The following is an 18,875-nucleotide window of genomic DNA, read 5'->3' on the forward strand; positions in this document are numbered from 1 at the left end:
ATCATATACGTCAATTTGTTGCCAGGGCACTCTTGTGGTCGGATATTCCGTCCAAAACCTTCCAGAAGCCGATGTCAGTTCATGTTCTGTGGTTGGCTGATGTCATTATGGACAAAATTCCCTCCTACACTCTACCTCCAGTTCCCCAAAACTTATGCGTTACCTAAGTTTATGCCAAAGTTCGTAGGCTTCAAGCCTCATGCTAACTTCTGAAGCCAATGTCTTACAGGATACAAGCCTCTAGGTTCCTTGCATTACCGCTGAATATAATGCAAAGCAGTGAATATAATAGAGCTAAGCTGGCCCACTGAGCTACACTCCTAAAGCTCCTTTCATCTGAGGGGAGCAAGGTACTTTCATAATCATTCAACAGCAACATCATTCGTTGTATTAGGGGTTAAACTCATGCTACAAGAGGGGTGGCTTTGTAGGTAGGGCACTGGACTGGAGATCTAGGTTCTGTTCCTGTCTCTGCTACAAACGCTATGTGTGAACTTGGGCAGGTCCCCAAATCCCTCTCTGTGCCTCAGTTCCCCTATCTGTATAATGGGAAGAATACTGCCGCGTGTGCCAGGAGTGTTGTGAGGCTAAATTCCTTAGTATTGGGAAGATGGTGAGAGGGCCCCAGAATATGTTATAAATAGAGACATGGAAATGCCTGGCCTGCAGTGAGTGGGGATTTGAGCTTCCTCCAAGCACAGTGAGATTTGGAACAGATCTGTGGATCCAGCCATTACTTTGGAGGCGCTGGTCACCGCTCCATAGTGAGGATTGAGCTTGAAATGAAGCCTAGATTGGGATCCAGTGCCCTGACTGAGCTCGTTCACTCTGGTGTAAGTCTGGAGTAGCTTCACTTAAGCCAGTGGGGTTACACTGCTGTTAGTGAGCAAAGACTCAGATCCTGAATTTCCACGGAGTTGGTGTTCAGATCTGGGACTTGTTTCCCATCCACCTGTAACCCATACTTCTCCCTTCCCCCCACGATGTATTTAATAACCAAATGGTGCCTTGTCTAATTGTCGTAGAAGCTGAAAACGTAGTGCGGTTGAACTAGCCACAAATCACTTACATTACATTACTTAAGATACTTTGTGAAGACTTCAGCTCTGCATTATAGAGTGTGCTGTGCTCTCCTGGGGGGCTTCTGGTTTTCAATAGCTTTCCTCCTCTTTGTATGATCATTTCCTGATCTGCCTGGTTGCTGTGGCTTAAAAAGCTGTAGCAATTTCCGATGATTGTTCGCTATTTTCATTCTTCATCCTTCAGCTCAGCCTAAATAAGTCTTCATGTCCAGCTGTGTCATTTCCTTGTACAGATTTTAGATCCTCACACAGAATTGCTACCTCTTTTTCCAGGGGTTCTCTCCAGTTTCCTTTCCCACCTACTGTAACTCATTTCCCCCTGTGTTGTGAAATCAACTGTGACGAAGTGGGAATGTTCTTAATGTTTTCTCTGAATACTGTGTGGGTGCCTCAGTTTCCCCTATGCATTTCTTAAGTATCTAGGTGGTGGGATAAGGGTGTGTGATTGTGGCAGAGCCTTAGAGGGTCTGTGTGGTGCTGTCTGCACAGAGAATGGCCGACACCCTGTCTCCTGGCAACGGATGGCCTGGGCCCCTCCCCTGCAAAGGTGCCAACTGAAGGTGTTGGAGAACAAAGAGATCAGGTGACCTTCTGGCCCAGATGGGGCCCTGGCCTCCTTGCCCCAAGATGGAGCTGACTTAGGGGTCCTGTTTCTGTACCTACAAGCTCTGGCTTAGACTGTATTCCTGTCATCTAATAAACCTTCTGTTTTACTGGCTGGCTGAGAGTCACGTCTGACTGCGGAATTGGGGTGCAGGGCCCTCTGGCTTCCCCAGGAGCCCCACCTGTGCGGACTCACTGCGGGAAGCACACGGTGTGGAAGGGGATGCTGAATGCTCCGAGGTCAGACCCAGGAAGCTCAAAGCTGTGTAAACTTCTTGCTCTGGAGACAGTCTGCTCACAGAGAGGAGGCTCCCCCAGAGTCCTGACTGGCTTTGTAGGGATCAGTTCCAGAGCATTGCCCGGTGACTCTGTGACATCACCCCCGTTGCTTCAGTCCACTTAACTATTGACTTCTCTCACCTTGCCACCTGTATATCCTTTGCATTACAAGCAGGAAGGCTCTTCCACGAGCCTGCTCAGTTCTGTGCTGGCTGGTCTTGCACAAGATTTTCTCTTCCTTTCTCCTACAGGGACATCCTACGACGTAAGGGTTCAGCTGTGGATGCTGCTATTGCTGCTTTGGTCTGCACTTCCGTTTTGAACCCCCAGAGTATGGGCCTGGGAGGAGGTGTCATCTTTACCATCTATAATGCAACTACAGGTATGGTAAGGGCCTGTCCCTTCTCAGGGAACTCTCCCATAGCATTCGCATACGCCTCCTTTAGAGTCTATTCACCAGCATGTTCATTCAGTAGCCTTGTAGAAGCCAATGTCCTGGAAGCTCAGGCAAAGCATTTTTCTATGAACGCCGCACTCCCCGGTTAGAATGGTATCGTATTCCCAGACCTAACTACCTGTTACAGTACAGCGACGGCTGCAAACAGATATCCGTCACTCACAACAGGTGAGTAGGATATCGCAGTAATTCACAAAGAAATCTCCTGGAGGTGTTAAGGTGAAAAACCCAACCATGTCTGAACATTAGGCAGGCATTAGAGCAAAGCCAGAATGGCCCGAAACCCAGCTAACTGAAGGGCTGATGCTCACCTTATGCTCAGCCAATGCAGGTGAGATCAGAAGGGAAGCATTTGCTATGAGAATCTAAGTGTAAATACTCTGGGCCATATTCAGACCTGTTGTGATTGCGCTGAGGGATGAATGTGACTCTCCACGTCTGGTGAGACCTTGGACCTAATGCTTCATGGCAAGTTTGCAGCACCTTGTGTCTGTCCTTTACAAAAGGCTGCCAGTTCAGAACAGTACTTTGTGTGGGTGTCAGGGACTCCACAAAGAGACAGACTGGGGAGACTCAGGCCTTCTAATTTTGCAACTTACTCCCTTTGGCAATCTAGCTATGCTCAAGTCCAGCCACTTTCAGGCCCTGATGTAAGACTTGTCTGTTTGTTTGGCTTTTAGAACTCAACGTTTTGTTGTGTTCCTGCTTCAGCGTATTAATAGCGTCTTAGTTTAACCCAGCTGACATAGCCTATAGAAATTAGTAGTAAGAATAACACTGTAGTTTAAAGCAAACAAACCAACTACGTAACAAAGTCTGGAAATACGCAGGACTGACTTACATTAGGAAGCTGTGCTGGCAAAACTTTCCTTTTTCTCAGCACAGCCTGGTGTGTTGTCTCCTACCAACCAAACTCTCCACTTTTGCTGACATAGTTATTCTCCTGTTCAGAGCATTGTAACCCTCTGCCAGTGTACTGGCATGGGCACACACATACTGATACTGGTACAGACAGTACTCCAGCTGCAATCCCAAAATGCAACATTCATTTGTGGTTCCAACGCCCTCCTAAAAAGTCTACCGTTTCACCTCACTTTTTTTCCCTTTTCCGGTGGGAGAATCCCATTCGTTGCCACATGAAAGGGGCTTAAGCGCTTTCTATTGCAGATATGAATTACAGTAGTGTGGTCTATTGTTGCATGATAATATAATCTGCACACATGTCCCGCCTCTTAGCCTACCTCAGGTACAATGATTATCAGTAGCCAGCCTGTAAGCATGTATATGGTGCTGCAAGTCCAAGGTTGTGTTGCTCTCTGGCTTGCACTGGGAAAATGGAGTGTCTTTCCAATAGCGGCAGATGAATATGGAGTATTGGATGGTTTCAGGGACTTGTATGGACAGTATGCAGAGGCAAATAAGAGAGGGCATGGTTGTCACGTTTTAGGGTGCCACCCACACCAGTGCGAGGTCGTGTTACCATTTGTCCTGTAACTCTGAGTGCCTTAAAATGCTCTGCTGCTGTAACTGCCAGTCTGGGTGCTCCCAGCCAGCATACAAGCATGCACTGAGTATCTGTGTGATAAAAGCCACCCTGGTTCAGCAACTCCAGCAGCCTGCTTGTTACACCACAGCCACTCCCTGGTCTCCAGCAGCCTTGGTTATTATTAGCCAAGCCACCCCTACTCCCGAATTTCCCCCAAACTGTCTGCCCTGAAATGTCCAGCCCTCTCCTGGTACAGTTAGGGAAGTAATACAGTCCATTGCTCCTTTAAAGAGACAGAACCCCAGCAGTCTGTTGCTTTAACTAGAATTCATGATTACGTCAATTCAAACACAGCACCGGGTTGGTTTAGATGGAAAATAAACAAGTTTATTAATGAAAAGAAAGGATTTTAAGTGAGCTCAGATGTAAGGGATAAAGTCAGAAATGGTTATAAGCAAATAAAAGTGAAAAATGCTGTCTAGGGACTAAGATTTAACCAAACGACAGTCTTGTTTCAAGGTGAGCTTCTTAGGCTTCTCCTAGCAAGACGGCTGACTGACCCCTTGGTCAGGATCTCCCACAAAGTCCAAGGTGCTCGGTTCCTTTGTCTTTTGAGGTGAAAGATAAGTTGGGGTGCTTTGCCCCCCTCTTTTAGAGTGCAGTGTCCTTTTGAAATGGAGCCTTCTTAAAGTCTAGTGCTCTCTGGTGAGGAAAGGTGCCATGGAGTCTGATGGAGAAGAGAAACTATTCATTGGCATGCTGGTTCCAATATGCCAATGAATAGCCACTTGACTGCAGTTTGCAACCATGCCCCCGTAGCAAGCGCAGGAGCGATGTAGAGATGAGACTTCCTAGCTAACTGGTTAAGCCAACTGTATGCCTCTTTGCACCGCTGAAGTATCATAAAAGGGCAACAGTTTTTAAGAGCAATAGAGCCAGAATTAACCCATCTGTATATCCTGGATCATGATCTTGCTTTCGGATCAAACGAAGAGCCAAAGGGACCAGCAGTATGAGATGTACTGTTCTTAAAATTGTTAGGAGGACGTAAACTCTGCAGCAGGAAGGCTTCATAAACACAACGTGAGAGCTTGGCAGGTCTGGTGATGGACTTCATGGACTCCAAAGTGCATGATCCAGTGGGACGCCAACCCTCACCCGTTTCCACAAAGAAGCATAAACTCCAGCCCTTTGCTTTCTGCTCCACTAACTGTGATGAATGAAACTTACCAGACACTGGGAAGAGATTATTATGTGTTTTCCTTTCTTATTTCCAGGAGAGGTTGTTGTGATTAACGCTCGTGAAAAAGCTCCAGAAAATATCAACCAAGACTTGTTAAATCAATGTAATGGTTTACCTCTCCAAATAGGTAAGGACAAGAATTGGACTGTTTTCCTTTCAGACAGCTTGGTGCAGTAAGGGGGGGGAGGGGGAGGTACTGCCTGGCATTTGGGGAGAGGATCGAGGACCTCGCTATTTCACTGCATTATGGGAAGTCCATTGTCTCTGGAGGGTCACTCTTCTTCATTATTTCCTGCTGTTGCTCTTGAGTTCTAAGCTGAATGGACAAAGCATTTGAACCCCACTAATCTGTGGGATGAGAAGGGAAAAAGCGTCCTAGGGAGAGGAAGGTAACCTGAACCTCAAGGAAACCTTCTGGGGTTGGTCTGGTGTCAGTCCCCATGACTAGACCCTGCATGTAGGCAGTTCTAAGCTTTTTCCTAATATCAGCATTGGCCCAGAGTTGGGTTATTTTTAATACATCTAGTGAAAGAGCACAGAGGATTTGACTCTTACGCCCACACAAAGTAGTTACTCCTGGGAATAGCCACATGTATTTCAATAGGGCTGCAGAGATGTAAATAATGTGTAAAAACAATAACCGTGTAACCAATTAAAATTCTATCAGTTACACAGTTAAACGTTTAACCGGGGAACTAGAGGTGCAGGAGGTGCTGCAGCATCCCCACGTTTTGTGCGGTGCTCTGCTGCCAGCCCCACACCTGGGGATCCCCGCTGCTGGCCCCGCATCCAGGGATCTCTGCTGCTGGCTGCGCCCGGGAGCTGGCCCCGCACCCGGGGCTCTGCTGCCCACGCCCGGGATCCTGGCTGCTGGCCCCGCACCTGGGATCCTGGCTGCTGGCCCCATGGCTGGAATCCCAGCAGCCAGGACTCCGGGACGGGCGCGGGCAATAGCAGAGCCCCAGGCGCGGGGCCAGCAGCTGGGAACTCAGTGGAGTTTGTCACGGAGTCCCCGGGCGATGCTCTGGAACTGCTCCCCACAAAGCCAGTCAGGACTCTGGGGAACCTCCTCTCCCTCAGAGCAGACCGTCTTCAGGGCAAGAAGCTCACACGGCTTCACCTCCTGGGTCTCTCCTCGGAGCATTCAGCATATGTCCCTCCGTGCACTTCCCACAGCGAGTCCGCCCCGGCGGGGTCCTGGGGAAGCCAAAGGGTTCTGCACCCCTCACTTTGCAGTCAGACGTGACTCTTAGCCAGCCAGTAAAACAGAGGTTTATTAGATGACAGGAACACGGTCTAAAACAGAGCTTGTAGGTACAGCGGCGAACGGGACCTCTCGGCCGGGTCCATTATGGGGTTCAGAGAGCCAGACACCCACGTCTGCCCTCACTCCTAGTCCCCAGGTAGCTCCAACTCCCAAACCCCCTCCAGCCCCTCCTTCTCTCGGCTTTGTCTCTTTCCTGGGCCAGGAGGTCACCTGATCTCTTTGTTCACCTTTAGCTATTTCCTTGCAGGGGGGAAGGGGCCCTGGCCATTTGTTGCCAGGGAGACAGAGTGTCAGTGATTTATGCGCACTGGCCTTTCCTCACCACCTAGAGACTTAAGAAATGCATAGGGGAAACTGAGGCACACACACGGTATTCAGAGGAAACATTAAGAACAGTCCCACTTCGTCACAGAGTTTAATTGTTAACAGAAACCGATACGCATCAAGGTTATTGGTTAACTGGTTAAACTTTTACATCACTATAGGACTGCAGGCTGCAAGCTGTTGTAAAGACCTATAGGGTCAGGCTCCACAGCAAGGCTCATTATCTGTCAGTCAAAGCTGACAGCTCTGTACTTCATTGTTCTTGTCCTTTCCTGTGGCTCAGTGTGCAGTTCCACAAAAATGACAGCAAAGATGGCATGGGGGGGGGGGCATTTTTGTGTCTCAGCGACGCCGTATCAAAGTGCAAAGCTTGCACGGAAAGAGATGTTGTCTTTCTGACTGATTTCCCACCAAACTCAGCCAGAGATCCGAAAACAGGATTTTTCCTCTCCTGCATTGTTACCAGGAGCAAAAGTTCTGCAGGCCAAATCAGGCCCCCTGTGGTGGTGCAACCCTCCTTGTTCTCAGAGTCTGCTTTCAGTGACATCCATGCAATTCCCTTGCTGTCAGTGGATTTGCACAGATCTTACTGTGACTGAACTTAGCAAGGAATGGTGTTGATGCACAAGAAGGACTAGAGCAGGGGTAGGCAACCTATGGCATGCGTGCCGAAGGAGGAACGCGAGCTGATTTTCAGTGGCACTCACACTGCCCGGGTTCTGGCCACTGGTCCGGGGGGCTCTGCATTTTAATTTAATTTTAAATGAAACATCTTAAACATTTTAAAAACCTTATTTACTCTACATACAACAATAGATTAGTTATATATTATAGACTTATAGAAAGAGACCTTCTAAAAACGTTAAAATGTATTACTGGCACGCAAAACCTTAAATTAGAGTGAATAAATCAAGACTCGGCACACCGCTGCTGAAAGGTTGCTGACCCCTGGACTAGAGTCCAGCACACTGTCTCGCAGCTGTGTTGACTCTGCAGTTGTAAAAATCATTTTAAAAGATTAGTTTTTGTCCCTAAAGTTGGCTGAGGTGACTGACCACACACGGGGCAGATCGGCTAAGTAAGGAGGTGCCTTTTATATGTAATCGTCAAAGTAGGACTGCATTTTCCAAGCGCTCGGCACCCAGCAGCTCCCACTGAGAACAATTAAAGTCAATGGGTGCTCAGACCCTCTGAAAAATTAAGCCCTGAGTGTCTTGCCCAAGATCCTTCAGGGCATCTGTGGCAGAGACAGGAATTGACTCCAGGTCTCCTGAGTTCCAGTACAAACCCGTAACCGGGAGGGTTTCTCTCACCCCACCCTGCTCCTTAAAGAGAAGACAAGTGCTGTTACTACTAACAGCTAATAGAAAAGTAGCTTCTTCAACTTGGGCTGCAGATACTTTTGTTTAGGAAGAGGCCAAGAGAGCTCCCCTGGCTGCTTTTGCGCAAATGCTTTTCTAGATTCAAGGAACTCAGAACACATTACAGGCACTAGTGACCTAAGCCCCAGGACACTCCAGGGAAGGAGGTAATAGTTGTCCCTCTTTTACAGACCGAGAAGCTGAGCAACAGAAAGGTTAAAGCCATTATTGTTTCTTAAAGGAACAGAGCTCAGGTGTCCCAACAGAAGATCCAAGAGGCACTGTGCGGGGGAATAGGCTCCTTTAAGAGGGTGCAGTCTCTTATTTACCTATCTAGTTTTTGCATCACCCTTTCCACTAATCATCACAGCTACTGCTCCATCCCTTCAGGGATCAGGTCAGCATCCAGGCTGTGAATGTGACTGGCCTCTGTACAGGGGTGCATGTGGAGAAGACCCCATACACGTGCCCCAGTTTGAAACACTGGCCTGCTGGATAGGGCATAGGGCAGGAAACTGGAGTGTGTGGGGTGTCTATTCTCAGCTCTGTCACTGATTCACTGTTTAACCTTAGGCAAGTTGTACCCTATAGTGATGGTCTGCTGGGGTGCAAAGAGCAGGAGGGGCCAGAGGTCCTAGGCCCCCTCTTGGCCCCGACCAGAGCTGTCAACCCCCAGGAGAAATGGAGCAGGGGCACCACGACCCCCAGTGCCAAGGAGGGTGGGAGAATTGGATCCAGGCTTTTGGAGTTTACTGGGGAAACGGAGCTGCAGGAGGACGATGTGGTCTGGGGCTCCCAGAAATGCCTGGTCCCTGGTGGAGATGGTGTTCTTCAGCCTGACAGCCTCAGGGCTGGTTGTGGGGCAGGGAGGTCTCTGGGGCTGAGTGCAGGGGGAGAGAGGTCAGAGCTGGGTGTGGGGCAGCAGGACAGAGGTGTGTGTGTAGGGCTGGGTGCAGAGACAGCGGCTGGGGGGGGTGAGAGCAGGGAGAGCGTGTGGGGACAAGAGGTTGGGAGTGGGTGCAGAGCAGGGGTGGGAGAGCGCTGGGAAAACGCTGGTTGTGCCCCTGAAAGTCTGAGGGGAATTGTTGCCATTTTGGGGTGAATTGGTTGGCCACATGGTGCTGGCTCCCTGACTTGTGTCCGCTGCTCAGTTGCGAGATAGACATTGTTTTTCCATGTAAGCAATTGCTGAGCTATCGCTTATGAAACAGGCAGCTGGGGGAGGGTTATCAGTAATGGGCAGGGAGGAGGAGGTGGTCTGTGCTATCTCTGATGGAATAAGGGGTGTGGGGGTGGCCTTTGCTAACACCAGTGGGATTGAAGGGGGGAATGGCCTGTGCTATCACCAGTGGGATTGAAGGGGGGGCGGGAATGGCCTGTGCTATCACCAGTGGGATTGAAGGGGGGAATGGCCTGTGCTAACACCAGTGGGATTGAAGGGGGGAATGGCCTGTGCTAACACCAGTGGGATTGAAGCGGGGGTGGGGGTGGGGTGGGGTGGGGTGGGGGGGGGGATGGCCTGTGCTAACACCAGTGGGATTGAAGGGGGGCGGGAATGGCCTGTGCTATCGCCAGTGGGATTGAAGGGGTGCATGTGTGATAAATGAAGGGCGAGGGTAGCTTCCTTTTATGGACACCCAGCCAGCCATTAGCTATAAAAATCCCTCTTAGTAGCTGTTCTCTAATTGCTCTACCTCTAAAGGGTTAAAATGTCTCACTGCGATGCATAGGGAAAAGGAATGAGTGGGCACCTGGCCAAAGGAGCCAATGGGAAGCTTGAACTTTTTAAAGTTGAAAAACGACTCCCCTTTGGTCTGGCTGTTGTTCTCTCGTGGAGAGGCGGGCAGGGCAGCAGTTATGCTGTAAGACGGTTGCGGCCAAGTATGAAAAATCCTCAGTATCATACCTAGAAACTACTCATTTGAAACTCCAGATATGTCAGTAGATCAGGAAATGTCTAGGAAGACGCGATTAGGTTTATCTCTTTTTATTTCTTTATGACTTGTGGACTTCTCGGTGCTAACCCCAGTGCTTTTGTGTTGCTTGTAACCTTTAAGCTGAACCTCAAGAAAACTATTCTTGATGCTTAATCCTTGCAATTGCTCTTTTAAAATCTAGCAATAGCCTGAGTTTCTTTTTTTTAATAAAATTTACCTTTTTTAGAACACCAAAATCCAATTTTGTTCTTAAGAGGTTTGTGCACGTTGTTTAATTAGCTGGTGGCAACAGCTAATTTCCTTTGTTTTTCTTTCTCAGCTCTTCCCTGGGGTGGGGTGTGAAAGGTCATGAGGGTACCCCACAGGAAGGAATTCCCAAGTGCGCCTTCCTGGGCTCTCAAAGGGGTTCTGCACTTGGGTGGTGGCAGCATTTACTCATGCAAGGTCAGAGAAAAGCTGTAACCTTGGGAGTTTAATACAAGCTTGGAGTGGCCAGTATTAATGTTTAGAATCCTTGTGGGCCCCCACCTTCTGCACTCGAAGTGCCAGAGTGGGGAATCAGCCTTGACAGGGGGAATGGCCTGTGCTATCACCAGTGGGATTGAAGCGGGGGTGGACCACACCTTGAAACTATTGGGAATTCCTGGTGCTAGATTCTGCTTCCCTTCCTAGCGTGTCATAGCTGTTAGTGGTGGCCTTCAGATGGATGTGACCTTGAATTATGTGATTTACTATATGGGGGGAGGGGTTACTGCAGTGAGTAATATCGTAACTGCTTGTGCAGGGAGCCAGTGGATTGCAGTCCCGGGGGAGCTTCGTGGATATGAAGAAGCCCACAGGCGCTATGGCCGGTTGCCATGGAAATGGCTGTTTGAACCAACCATCAAGCTCCTTACAAATGGAATCAGAATGCCAGCAACGCTGAACAAATTTCTCAGTCACCCGCTGTTACAGAGCTTTTTGAAAAAGTCATCCTTGTGGTAAGAGAAGTTGTATTTCACCTGGGTGTGTGGCATAGGCACCGACTTCCCCTCTTTCCCGTGAGCGCTCGACCCCCCACCCCCGGCCCTGCCCCCACTCCACCCCTTTCAGGAGGCTCCGCCCCTGCCCCACCTCTTCCCATCCCTGCCCTGCTCCCATTCCAACCCCTTCACCAAAGTCCCCGCCCCAACTCTGCCCCCCCCGCCCCTATTCTAACTCCTTCCTCAAATCCCTGCACCGGCCCCGCCTCCTCCCCTGAGTGTGCCACATTCCCATTCCTCTTCCTCCCTCCTGGAACGTACTATCACTGCCAAACAGCTATTTGGCGGCGGCTGGGCAGGAAGTGCTGGGAGGTAGGCAGAGAAGCAGGGATGCGGTGCACTCAGGGGAGGAGGAAGTGGGGCAGGGGGTGGGTGGAGCTTGGCTGCCCTGGGAAATGTGCATCTGCATGTTGAAAATAAGATGGGGGACTGGATGTGTGAAGATTGCCTCTGTTGAAAGACATTGACAGTATTGCAACTGTCCGTTGACAGGGCAGAAACCTGCAGTCTTACTCGTGTGAGCATTCCTATTGGGATTCCTTGAGTAAAGGCTGCAGCTTCAGACCCAGAGTAAGGAATCTTTGTGTGGGACTTGATATGGAGACATGCTTGCCAAGGGAGCGGTACTGTATGAAGACAGGCCAGCCCCTGGTGGTATGGAGTGGAGCTTTGGAGAACAAGGACAAATGGTACACAGAAGAAACAAGCTTTGGCTGGCAAATGGGGACTCTGTTAAGGGAGAGAAATAATCACACGCATGCTATAAACCTGAACTGATGGACATTCTCTCTTAACAGCCAGCAGTTCTGTAAGAATGGTGTGGTCCTAAAACCTGATGCAATCATCTCTTGGCCAGCCCTGTTGAAAACACTGAAGAATGTAGCAGAGAAGGGAGCCAGAGAATTTTATGAGGGCAAGATAGCAGAGGATTTGGTGAATGACATAAAGAATGAAAGTAGGTAACAGTTATACTTCATAGATGAAATTTCTGTAAGGTGGGCGCACAACCTGTTGAAAGATCATACTCAAAGCGAAGTTATCAGTGGTTCACTGTCAGACTGGGTGGGCATAGCTCGTGGGGTCTCGCAGGGGGTCAGTCTTGGCTCCAGTACTATTCAATATTTTCATTAATGACTTGGATAATGGAGTGGAGAGTATGCTTATAAATTTTGGCAATGACATCAAACTGAGGGGTTGCAAGTTCTTTGGAGGACAGGATTAGATTTCAAAAGGATCTTGTCAAATTGGAAAATTATTCTGACATCAACAGGATGAAATTCAATAAAGATAAGTGCAAAGAACTCTGTTTGGGGCCCCAAAAATTGAGGCACTCAAAGTCACTAGTCGCCTTTTTTAAAAATCGGCATCATGACAAGTATTGGTGAAAATGCTAAGCCTGATATTTCCTGGGGCAACTCCGCTGACTCTGTGGAATTACACCATGCTGGGATTTGAGCCCTGATGCCTAGGGATTATACACAATAGGGTTTTCAGCTAAGAAAATAGGTCTATGTTCAGGAAAGATGTAGCCTTGACTTTAATACAGCTGAGGGTTCATTTATCAAAGGAAGGAAAGAGCAGAACTTGCAGATATTTTACCTCATGAGGAAGCTGACCCTGCCCACACATTTGGCTCCTGATGTGAGATAAGGAGTAAGAGGATGAGTCTCCTGTTGGACTTGGTATAGCCTCCCAACTGGTTGCTGCACTTTATTCATGTCTTGTTGACTCACTGAGTGCAGAAAATACAGTCCTCGAATAATATTTTTCCTTTTTTGTTCCTAGTCTGAGAGCCCCCCTCCTGCTCTTCATTCTGGGTTCACCTTGTCCATCGTTAGGGGAATGACAGCAGTACTGTTCGGTGGGGCAACCAGCAGGTGGAGGTCCAACAGCAGGGCAACTCATGCCATTTCCCTTTCCACTGGGGGCAGACATGACCTGGCTCAGCCCCAGGAGTGGAGCCTGAAACCCAGCTTCTGCTCTGTCATTCAGGATCACTGTGCAGTTGTTTCACCAGCTGTATCAGTTTTTTGCTGTCCTTGGGTTTGACACACAAAAGAGGAAGGGCAAAAGGTGGGGGGATGCTGGGGCCGGTTGTAATAAGTATTCATCAGGCTTGCAGGGGCTCTGGTTCTCTCTGCCTATGGCAGGTACCCATAGAGCAAGCTATCACTCCAATGGCACGTGCCTCTCGTTTTCTCTTGAAGACGGCAGTCTGACGCTGAGGGACCTCAAGAATTTCCGGGCAAAAGTGATGACACCTCTGAATATTTCTCTGGGTGGATACACAATGTATTCCCCTCCACCACCTGCTGGGGGTGCTGTTCTTCTCTTCATCCTCAACATACTGAAAGGTAATCTGTGAAATGAAAGGCAGATTTCTGTATCGTGTGCCATCTACCTGGGCGGGAAGGGCACTGGCCGTGACAGTGGGTGGAGGGGCAGGATGAGATCAGAAACAGCAATGTAATAATACTACTTGGCCCTTATTATCCCCATTATACAGCTAGGGGAATAGAGGCAGAGAGGTTAACTGACTTTCCCAAGGTCACACAGAAAATTGGTTTCAGAGCTGAAATTAGAACTTTGGTGTTCCTGGCTCTCAGCCCATGCCCAGTCTGCGGGATCAAATCTCTTAGATGGGAAGAAATGGATTAAGAATAGGGATGGGGCAGAAAGAGTAGATCGGATTAGGACTCACGATATAATGCAGCTGGTTCCTTACTTCATTAATCCCTTTGGTTTACCCTGCACCAAAGAGTTTAAATTCACGCCAAAGTCCCTGGAGTCGACCAGTGGGAAGATTGAGACCTACCATCGGATTGCAGAGGCCCTGAAGTTTGGCAATGGGCAAAAGCCAAAACTGGATGACCCGCAGTTCTCTGGCATAGAGGAGGTGAGCCGGCACAGCTCCATGAGGCAGCCAGAAATGCCATTGCAGATCTCAGACTGTCCCTGCGGCACAATCAGTGGGGGAAGGGAAGAAACGGAAATCAATTTGCTGTTAATTGTCCATGTATTTTAAAGTCCAGTCAATGTTTCCTTGCTAATAAGATTCTAGTACCCAAACCCCATAAAGTTTCATAGCTCACTGGTCCAGTGCATCTCCATCTCAATGGAACTCTTACTTGTAAGATGAATATGTGCAAACTTGGGCTTCCTGTCCTGACTGTCCATTGGATAGTTGATAGGAAACACTGTCGTGGAGAACAGCCGTTAACTTGGGCCCCCTTCCTCCTCTCCTGCCTTCTCTATAGCTTTGCTGCAGGGCTGCTGTTTCTGTTTTGAAACCTCTTTGTCATAAACTCATCTGCTTTACACTCCCTAAGATAAACTTTCCAAACAACCTGCCAAGTCCCCTTAAGGTTCATTAGAATACTGCACTGCAATATTACGTGTTACTTCTCTCATGCTTACTTGTGCTGAGTAGGAATTTACTCTGTGTAGTCCTGTTGCAATGGGGAAGAAGTAAACTCAGTGGGACAACTGGTGGAGGACAGTACTGCTTAGCTTGGCTGAGGGTGGCAGAATTGGGCCCTGTGTTCTCAGACAGTCTCAATGTCGGTGTTTTGATTGTTTCATTTCAATGGCTTTGCTCACCTGATCAGTTAAAGCAGGAAAGAGGATCTGGATTACAGGTGTCATCCATTGTTGTTTGCCAGAGTGTTCTCATTTGTTCAGGAGTTGGTTATTAAGCACTGATAGCTCTGCTTAGTGTTGTTTGAGGAGGTGCGTTGTGGGAAACAGTGGGCAACAAATGCTGACAGTGCTTGAGTGGTGATGTAGATTCTCTGAGTTCCATCACCTTGAGTTAAACCCCATGACCTCCTCTTCAGCCTGCAGCAGCATCCCTGTGCTCTGGAAGGGTCATCTCACTGCCCTTGGCCTTATTCCTAGGTGACTATTCAGGAACTGTTGTCCAACTCCTTTGCTGAACTTGCCAGGAACCGTATAGATGACAGAGGTGACCATCCAAACAGTTTTTACAATCTGTCACAGACAAGCAACATAGGCTACGGCACCGCCCACATCTCCGTCCTCGCTGAAGATGGCAATGCTGTGTCTGTCACCAGCACTATCAACCAGCCGTAAGTGACCAGAGCCTGGTGATTTGGTCACCCAGAGGGAGTGTGACTGGGACTCTGCTGAGCAGGTTTGTGGGGCTCCTGGAGCGTCCAAGTGTGGGTAGTGCCACTTGAAAGATGGCTGCTGCCCATCTTGTGACTGTCTGGAAATGGCTTCAGTCTCAGGTCTCCCCTGTCTCTCCCCCACCTTCACTCTTTTGCAAGTTGCCACTCGGGGGGGAGTGAGGGGGAAGGAAGGGGGTTGCTGTGCTGTACTCATAAGGAGGGGACCAGATGGCCTGGGTCTCTACTGAAACTGACACACAGTCCTACTGTCCAGTATAACAAACTGGCCCAGCCAGTTACCCGGCTCCCAAGACGGTTATGAACAATACAACAGCCCGTGTTACAGTTTCCCAGAAATAGGCAAGGCAGGAGCAGGGATGTAGCTACCCTCAGGACAGCCTTATTCTGAGCTTCCCTCAACCAGTCATCTGAGTTTGATTGTTCCCAGCTGGAGCAGTGAAACTGCCCCCTGCTATCAAGGGACGTAGCCCCAATCCACCTCACTGCCACGCCCACTTGAGAGTCAGACAGGACAAACAACTTGCTCAGTAGTTTTTGCTACTGAGCCACCTACTGAGAGGTGCTCTAGAAAATGGCAGCCAGCAACTCTTGTACAAGCACCTGGACTCAGCTGGCTTAGGAAGTAGAAGTGTCTCAGTTTTGTCGCCCGTTCAGTGATGTCTCTGGATTTGGGTGTAGTATTTACTCTGATTTCAAAACGTAGCCATACAAAAGGTAAAACTCTCTTGTCTCTTCTTACAGATAGTGGACTCAGCAACCCACACAGCCTGTGGCCACACAACAGTAAATATAAAGGTACCGCAGCCTTAAGGCACTGGCACCTCTGCGCTGAATATGGGCTTAGCAGAGTCTTCTAAGGGCTCCTGTATATGGCAGCACTAGGTTGGCATGGTGCAGCATGGCCAGTGGTAATTCCCAAAGGGTTCTCTGCTGTTCTGTCTGTCGGAGATCTTTGGCATAACAGTCCTGGACTACCACATCTCACGTGTGCTTTCCCTCCGCTCAGGTTTGGCTCAATGGTATATTCCCCAAGCACTGGGATCATTTTAAATAACGAGCTCGCTGACTTCTGCAAGAAGCCAAGAAACAAGATCACTAGCGGTGAGAGCTGTCGCCTCGTATCTAAACAAAAGGCCAGAACGTGCCGTGAGCATCCACAAACCTTTGGATGTGCCCCCAGATCTTGAGCATCTAGCTCATAGCTCTGAGCCCGAAGTGCACCTTGGGAAATGATCTCCAGCAAGACATTCCAAGGGTCAGAGGTTACTTTTCCTCCCTGATCCTTTTCTGACCAGAACTAGATGTGAGTTTGTTCTGAATTAGTGCAGTACCTGGGTCTGTAAAATTCTTTCATTCATTTTCTGGCCAGGGCATACAAAGCAGAGGCAAAATGCTGAGACGCTGAACTCAGAAAAGTAACTACAATTCATATAGGGATAAATGCTGCAGTGTTTACTCTCGGCTCCCAGTGACTTCACAATTCTCAGATTGTGGGGGAAAATAATAATCCTCACAAGACACACGCATCCACCAAGAATTTAAATAGTTTTATTATAGTGCCAGAGGTGTATTTATAGCTGTATAACCCTATAGGTGTAAATAAAGTGCTCGAGCCTGTAGGGTTACCAGATAGCAACTGTGATAAAACAGGATGGGGGTGGGGGGGTAATAGGTGCTTATCTAAGAAAAAGTCCCCAAAAACCAGAACTGTCCCTTTAAAAACAGGACATCTGGTCACCCTAAGCCTGGGGCTACTGGCACATTGTTTTCCATGTTGGCAGGTAAGTTTCATCCTAAGGAATTCTTCCATGGCTCAGCTATGCCAAAGGTTGACAGAACAGTGACCAGGGCCGGCTCTAGGATTTTTGCTGCCCAAAGCAAAAACAATTTTGGCCGTCCCCCACCCCCAGTTTTTGAATTACCCCACCCCCGGCCCCGCCTCAACTCCGTCCCTTCCCCAAATCCCCAGCCCTGCCTCCTCCCTCCAGGCTCTCAAGCCTAGGAGGGAGGGAGGGAGGGGGAGAAGCAGCGCCCGCGCCGCGGCCACTCAGAGTCTCCCCCTCCCTCCCAGGCTTTCAAACCTGGAAGGGAGGGGGAGACCCCGAGCGGCCGCAGCACGCAAAACAGCTGATTCGCGCGCCGCTGCTCCCCCTCCCTCCCAGGCTTGAGAGTCTGGGAGGGAGGGCGAGTAGCGGCGCACGAATCAGCTGTTTCGCGCGCCGTGGTGAGCTAGGGCGGCCGGGGCACATTTTTAGGGGCGACATTCTGGCGCCGGCCATGCCGTCCCTAAAAATGTGCCGCCCCAAGCACCAGCTTGTTTTGCTGGTGCCTAGAGCCGGCCCTGACAGTGACTATAGCCCTACTGCGAACACTGGTGTGCCCAGGTTGTGCCTATCACTGGTGTCTAGTTCCAGCAGTTCCCAAAGAAGTTTGAGGCTGCAGCACACTACAGAACTAAGCAGAGCTGTGAGAGCATCTTCATAGTTACAGGCCTCCTCTAGTGCAGGTTGGGCTTCCAAGGAGTTGCCTCTGGCCAAGGGAAAAACAAATCCCCAAGACTTGTATTTCTGGAACAACTGATGGAAAGTTGAATTGCTGAGGGGAACGGGCGAGGTTCAGTGTGGACAGGGAAGAGCCAAACAGAGATTTGCAATGAATGAAGTTTGTTTTTTTCCCTATGGCCAGATGGGCCAATAACTCCATTCTCCATCTTCTCTAGGAGAAATACCTCCCTCTGCCATGGTGCCTTCCATTCTCGTCTCCAAAGATGATAACTCCAAGCTGGTGATTGGAGGCTCAGGAGGGGACCTGATTATCAGTGCCACTGCCTTGGTGAGTGAGTGACCGCATGGCATGGGAAGGAGCCTCTAAAGTTACTGCTCTTCATTTGAGTTTCCTCCTACTAAACACATGAAACGTTCATTAACCTACCTGCAGGGCAGAGGGGGCCGCAGCTCCTTTTGTCGGTGCTGTTAAGACTGTTTGAGGGTGCTGCAGGCCCACCAGCCTTTGTGACTACACTGGACACTAGCCCAAGTGGGTTTTAACATCCCCATGAACTGGAGTTTCCTTCACTTCATGGCAGCTCTGTCATTGCCCCACAGGGATGGCTTAGACTTTCTTGCTAAAAGCAAAAGATGATGTGTCTACTGGAGGTAGAGACGATGAAATGGGAGCTTATTAAAACTGGTATCGCTGGTACCACCTCCCAAACCAGATAGGGAATGTTCCTGCCATTCCGCACACTCCGTGTCCTCTTTCATAAACCTGATGCGATTGTAGTCCTGTCCTTAAAAACTCCTCTCATTAGAGGTTGGGGGTGGGGAAAATCACTTCCTCTCCATAGAGGTTGGGGACAAAGTGTCCCCAGGTTGCTTTCCAGGTGGGGTAAGGGATTTCACAGTCACACTCTGGCCAGCTCGAGAGGCACATCTCCCCTTCACTGTTGGCACCATCATCTCCGGATGTTGAGTCGCATTCATTCTCACCCTCCCCCTTTTGCTAGTTCAGGCTTTCGCTGACAGGAAACCGAGGCAGTCACTGTAGGCCAAGGTGTTGACCCAGCCTTGAATGACTGCAGTTAGGGATGGGTGAGACCAGCCTTCTAGCCCATCTCCTGTCCCCTAGGGCTTGTTGTTCTAGTGCGTAGTCTGTTTTTAGAGG

At 49.3% G+C, this 18,875-nt stretch overlaps 1 protein-coding gene across 3 annotated transcripts in view; it reads left to right on the top strand.

Moving 5' to 3' along the window:
* GGT5 (gamma-glutamyltransferase 5) overlaps positions 1-18,875 on the top strand; it is a 112,558-nt gene that overhangs the window by 90,515 nt on the left and 3,168 nt on the right. For all 3 annotated transcript variants that reach the window (XM_034791266.1, XM_034791267.1, XM_034791265.1), the window contains 9 exons: positions 2,216-2,346; positions 5,185-5,277; positions 10,824-11,019; positions 11,859-12,016; positions 13,269-13,415; positions 13,821-13,957; positions 14,959-15,149; positions 16,219-16,313; positions 17,932-18,044. In XM_034791266.1, coding sequence (XP_034647157.1) covers positions 2,298-2,346; positions 5,185-5,277; positions 10,824-11,019; positions 11,859-12,016; positions 13,269-13,415; positions 13,821-13,957; positions 14,959-15,149; positions 16,219-16,313; positions 17,932-18,044 — 1,179 coding nt within the window. In that variant the 5' untranslated portion in view covers positions 2,216-2,297. The remainder of the gene's footprint in view (positions 1-2,215; positions 2,347-5,184; positions 5,278-10,823; positions 11,020-11,858; positions 12,017-13,268; positions 13,416-13,820; positions 13,958-14,958; positions 15,150-16,218; positions 16,314-17,931; positions 18,045-18,875) is intronic.

The sequence above is a fragment of the Trachemys scripta genome, chromosome 15 (genome assembly GCF_013100865.1).
Source record: "Trachemys scripta elegans isolate TJP31775 chromosome 15, CAS_Tse_1.0, whole genome shotgun sequence".
Lineage (NCBI taxonomy): Eukaryota > Metazoa > Chordata > Testudines > Emydidae > Trachemys > Trachemys scripta.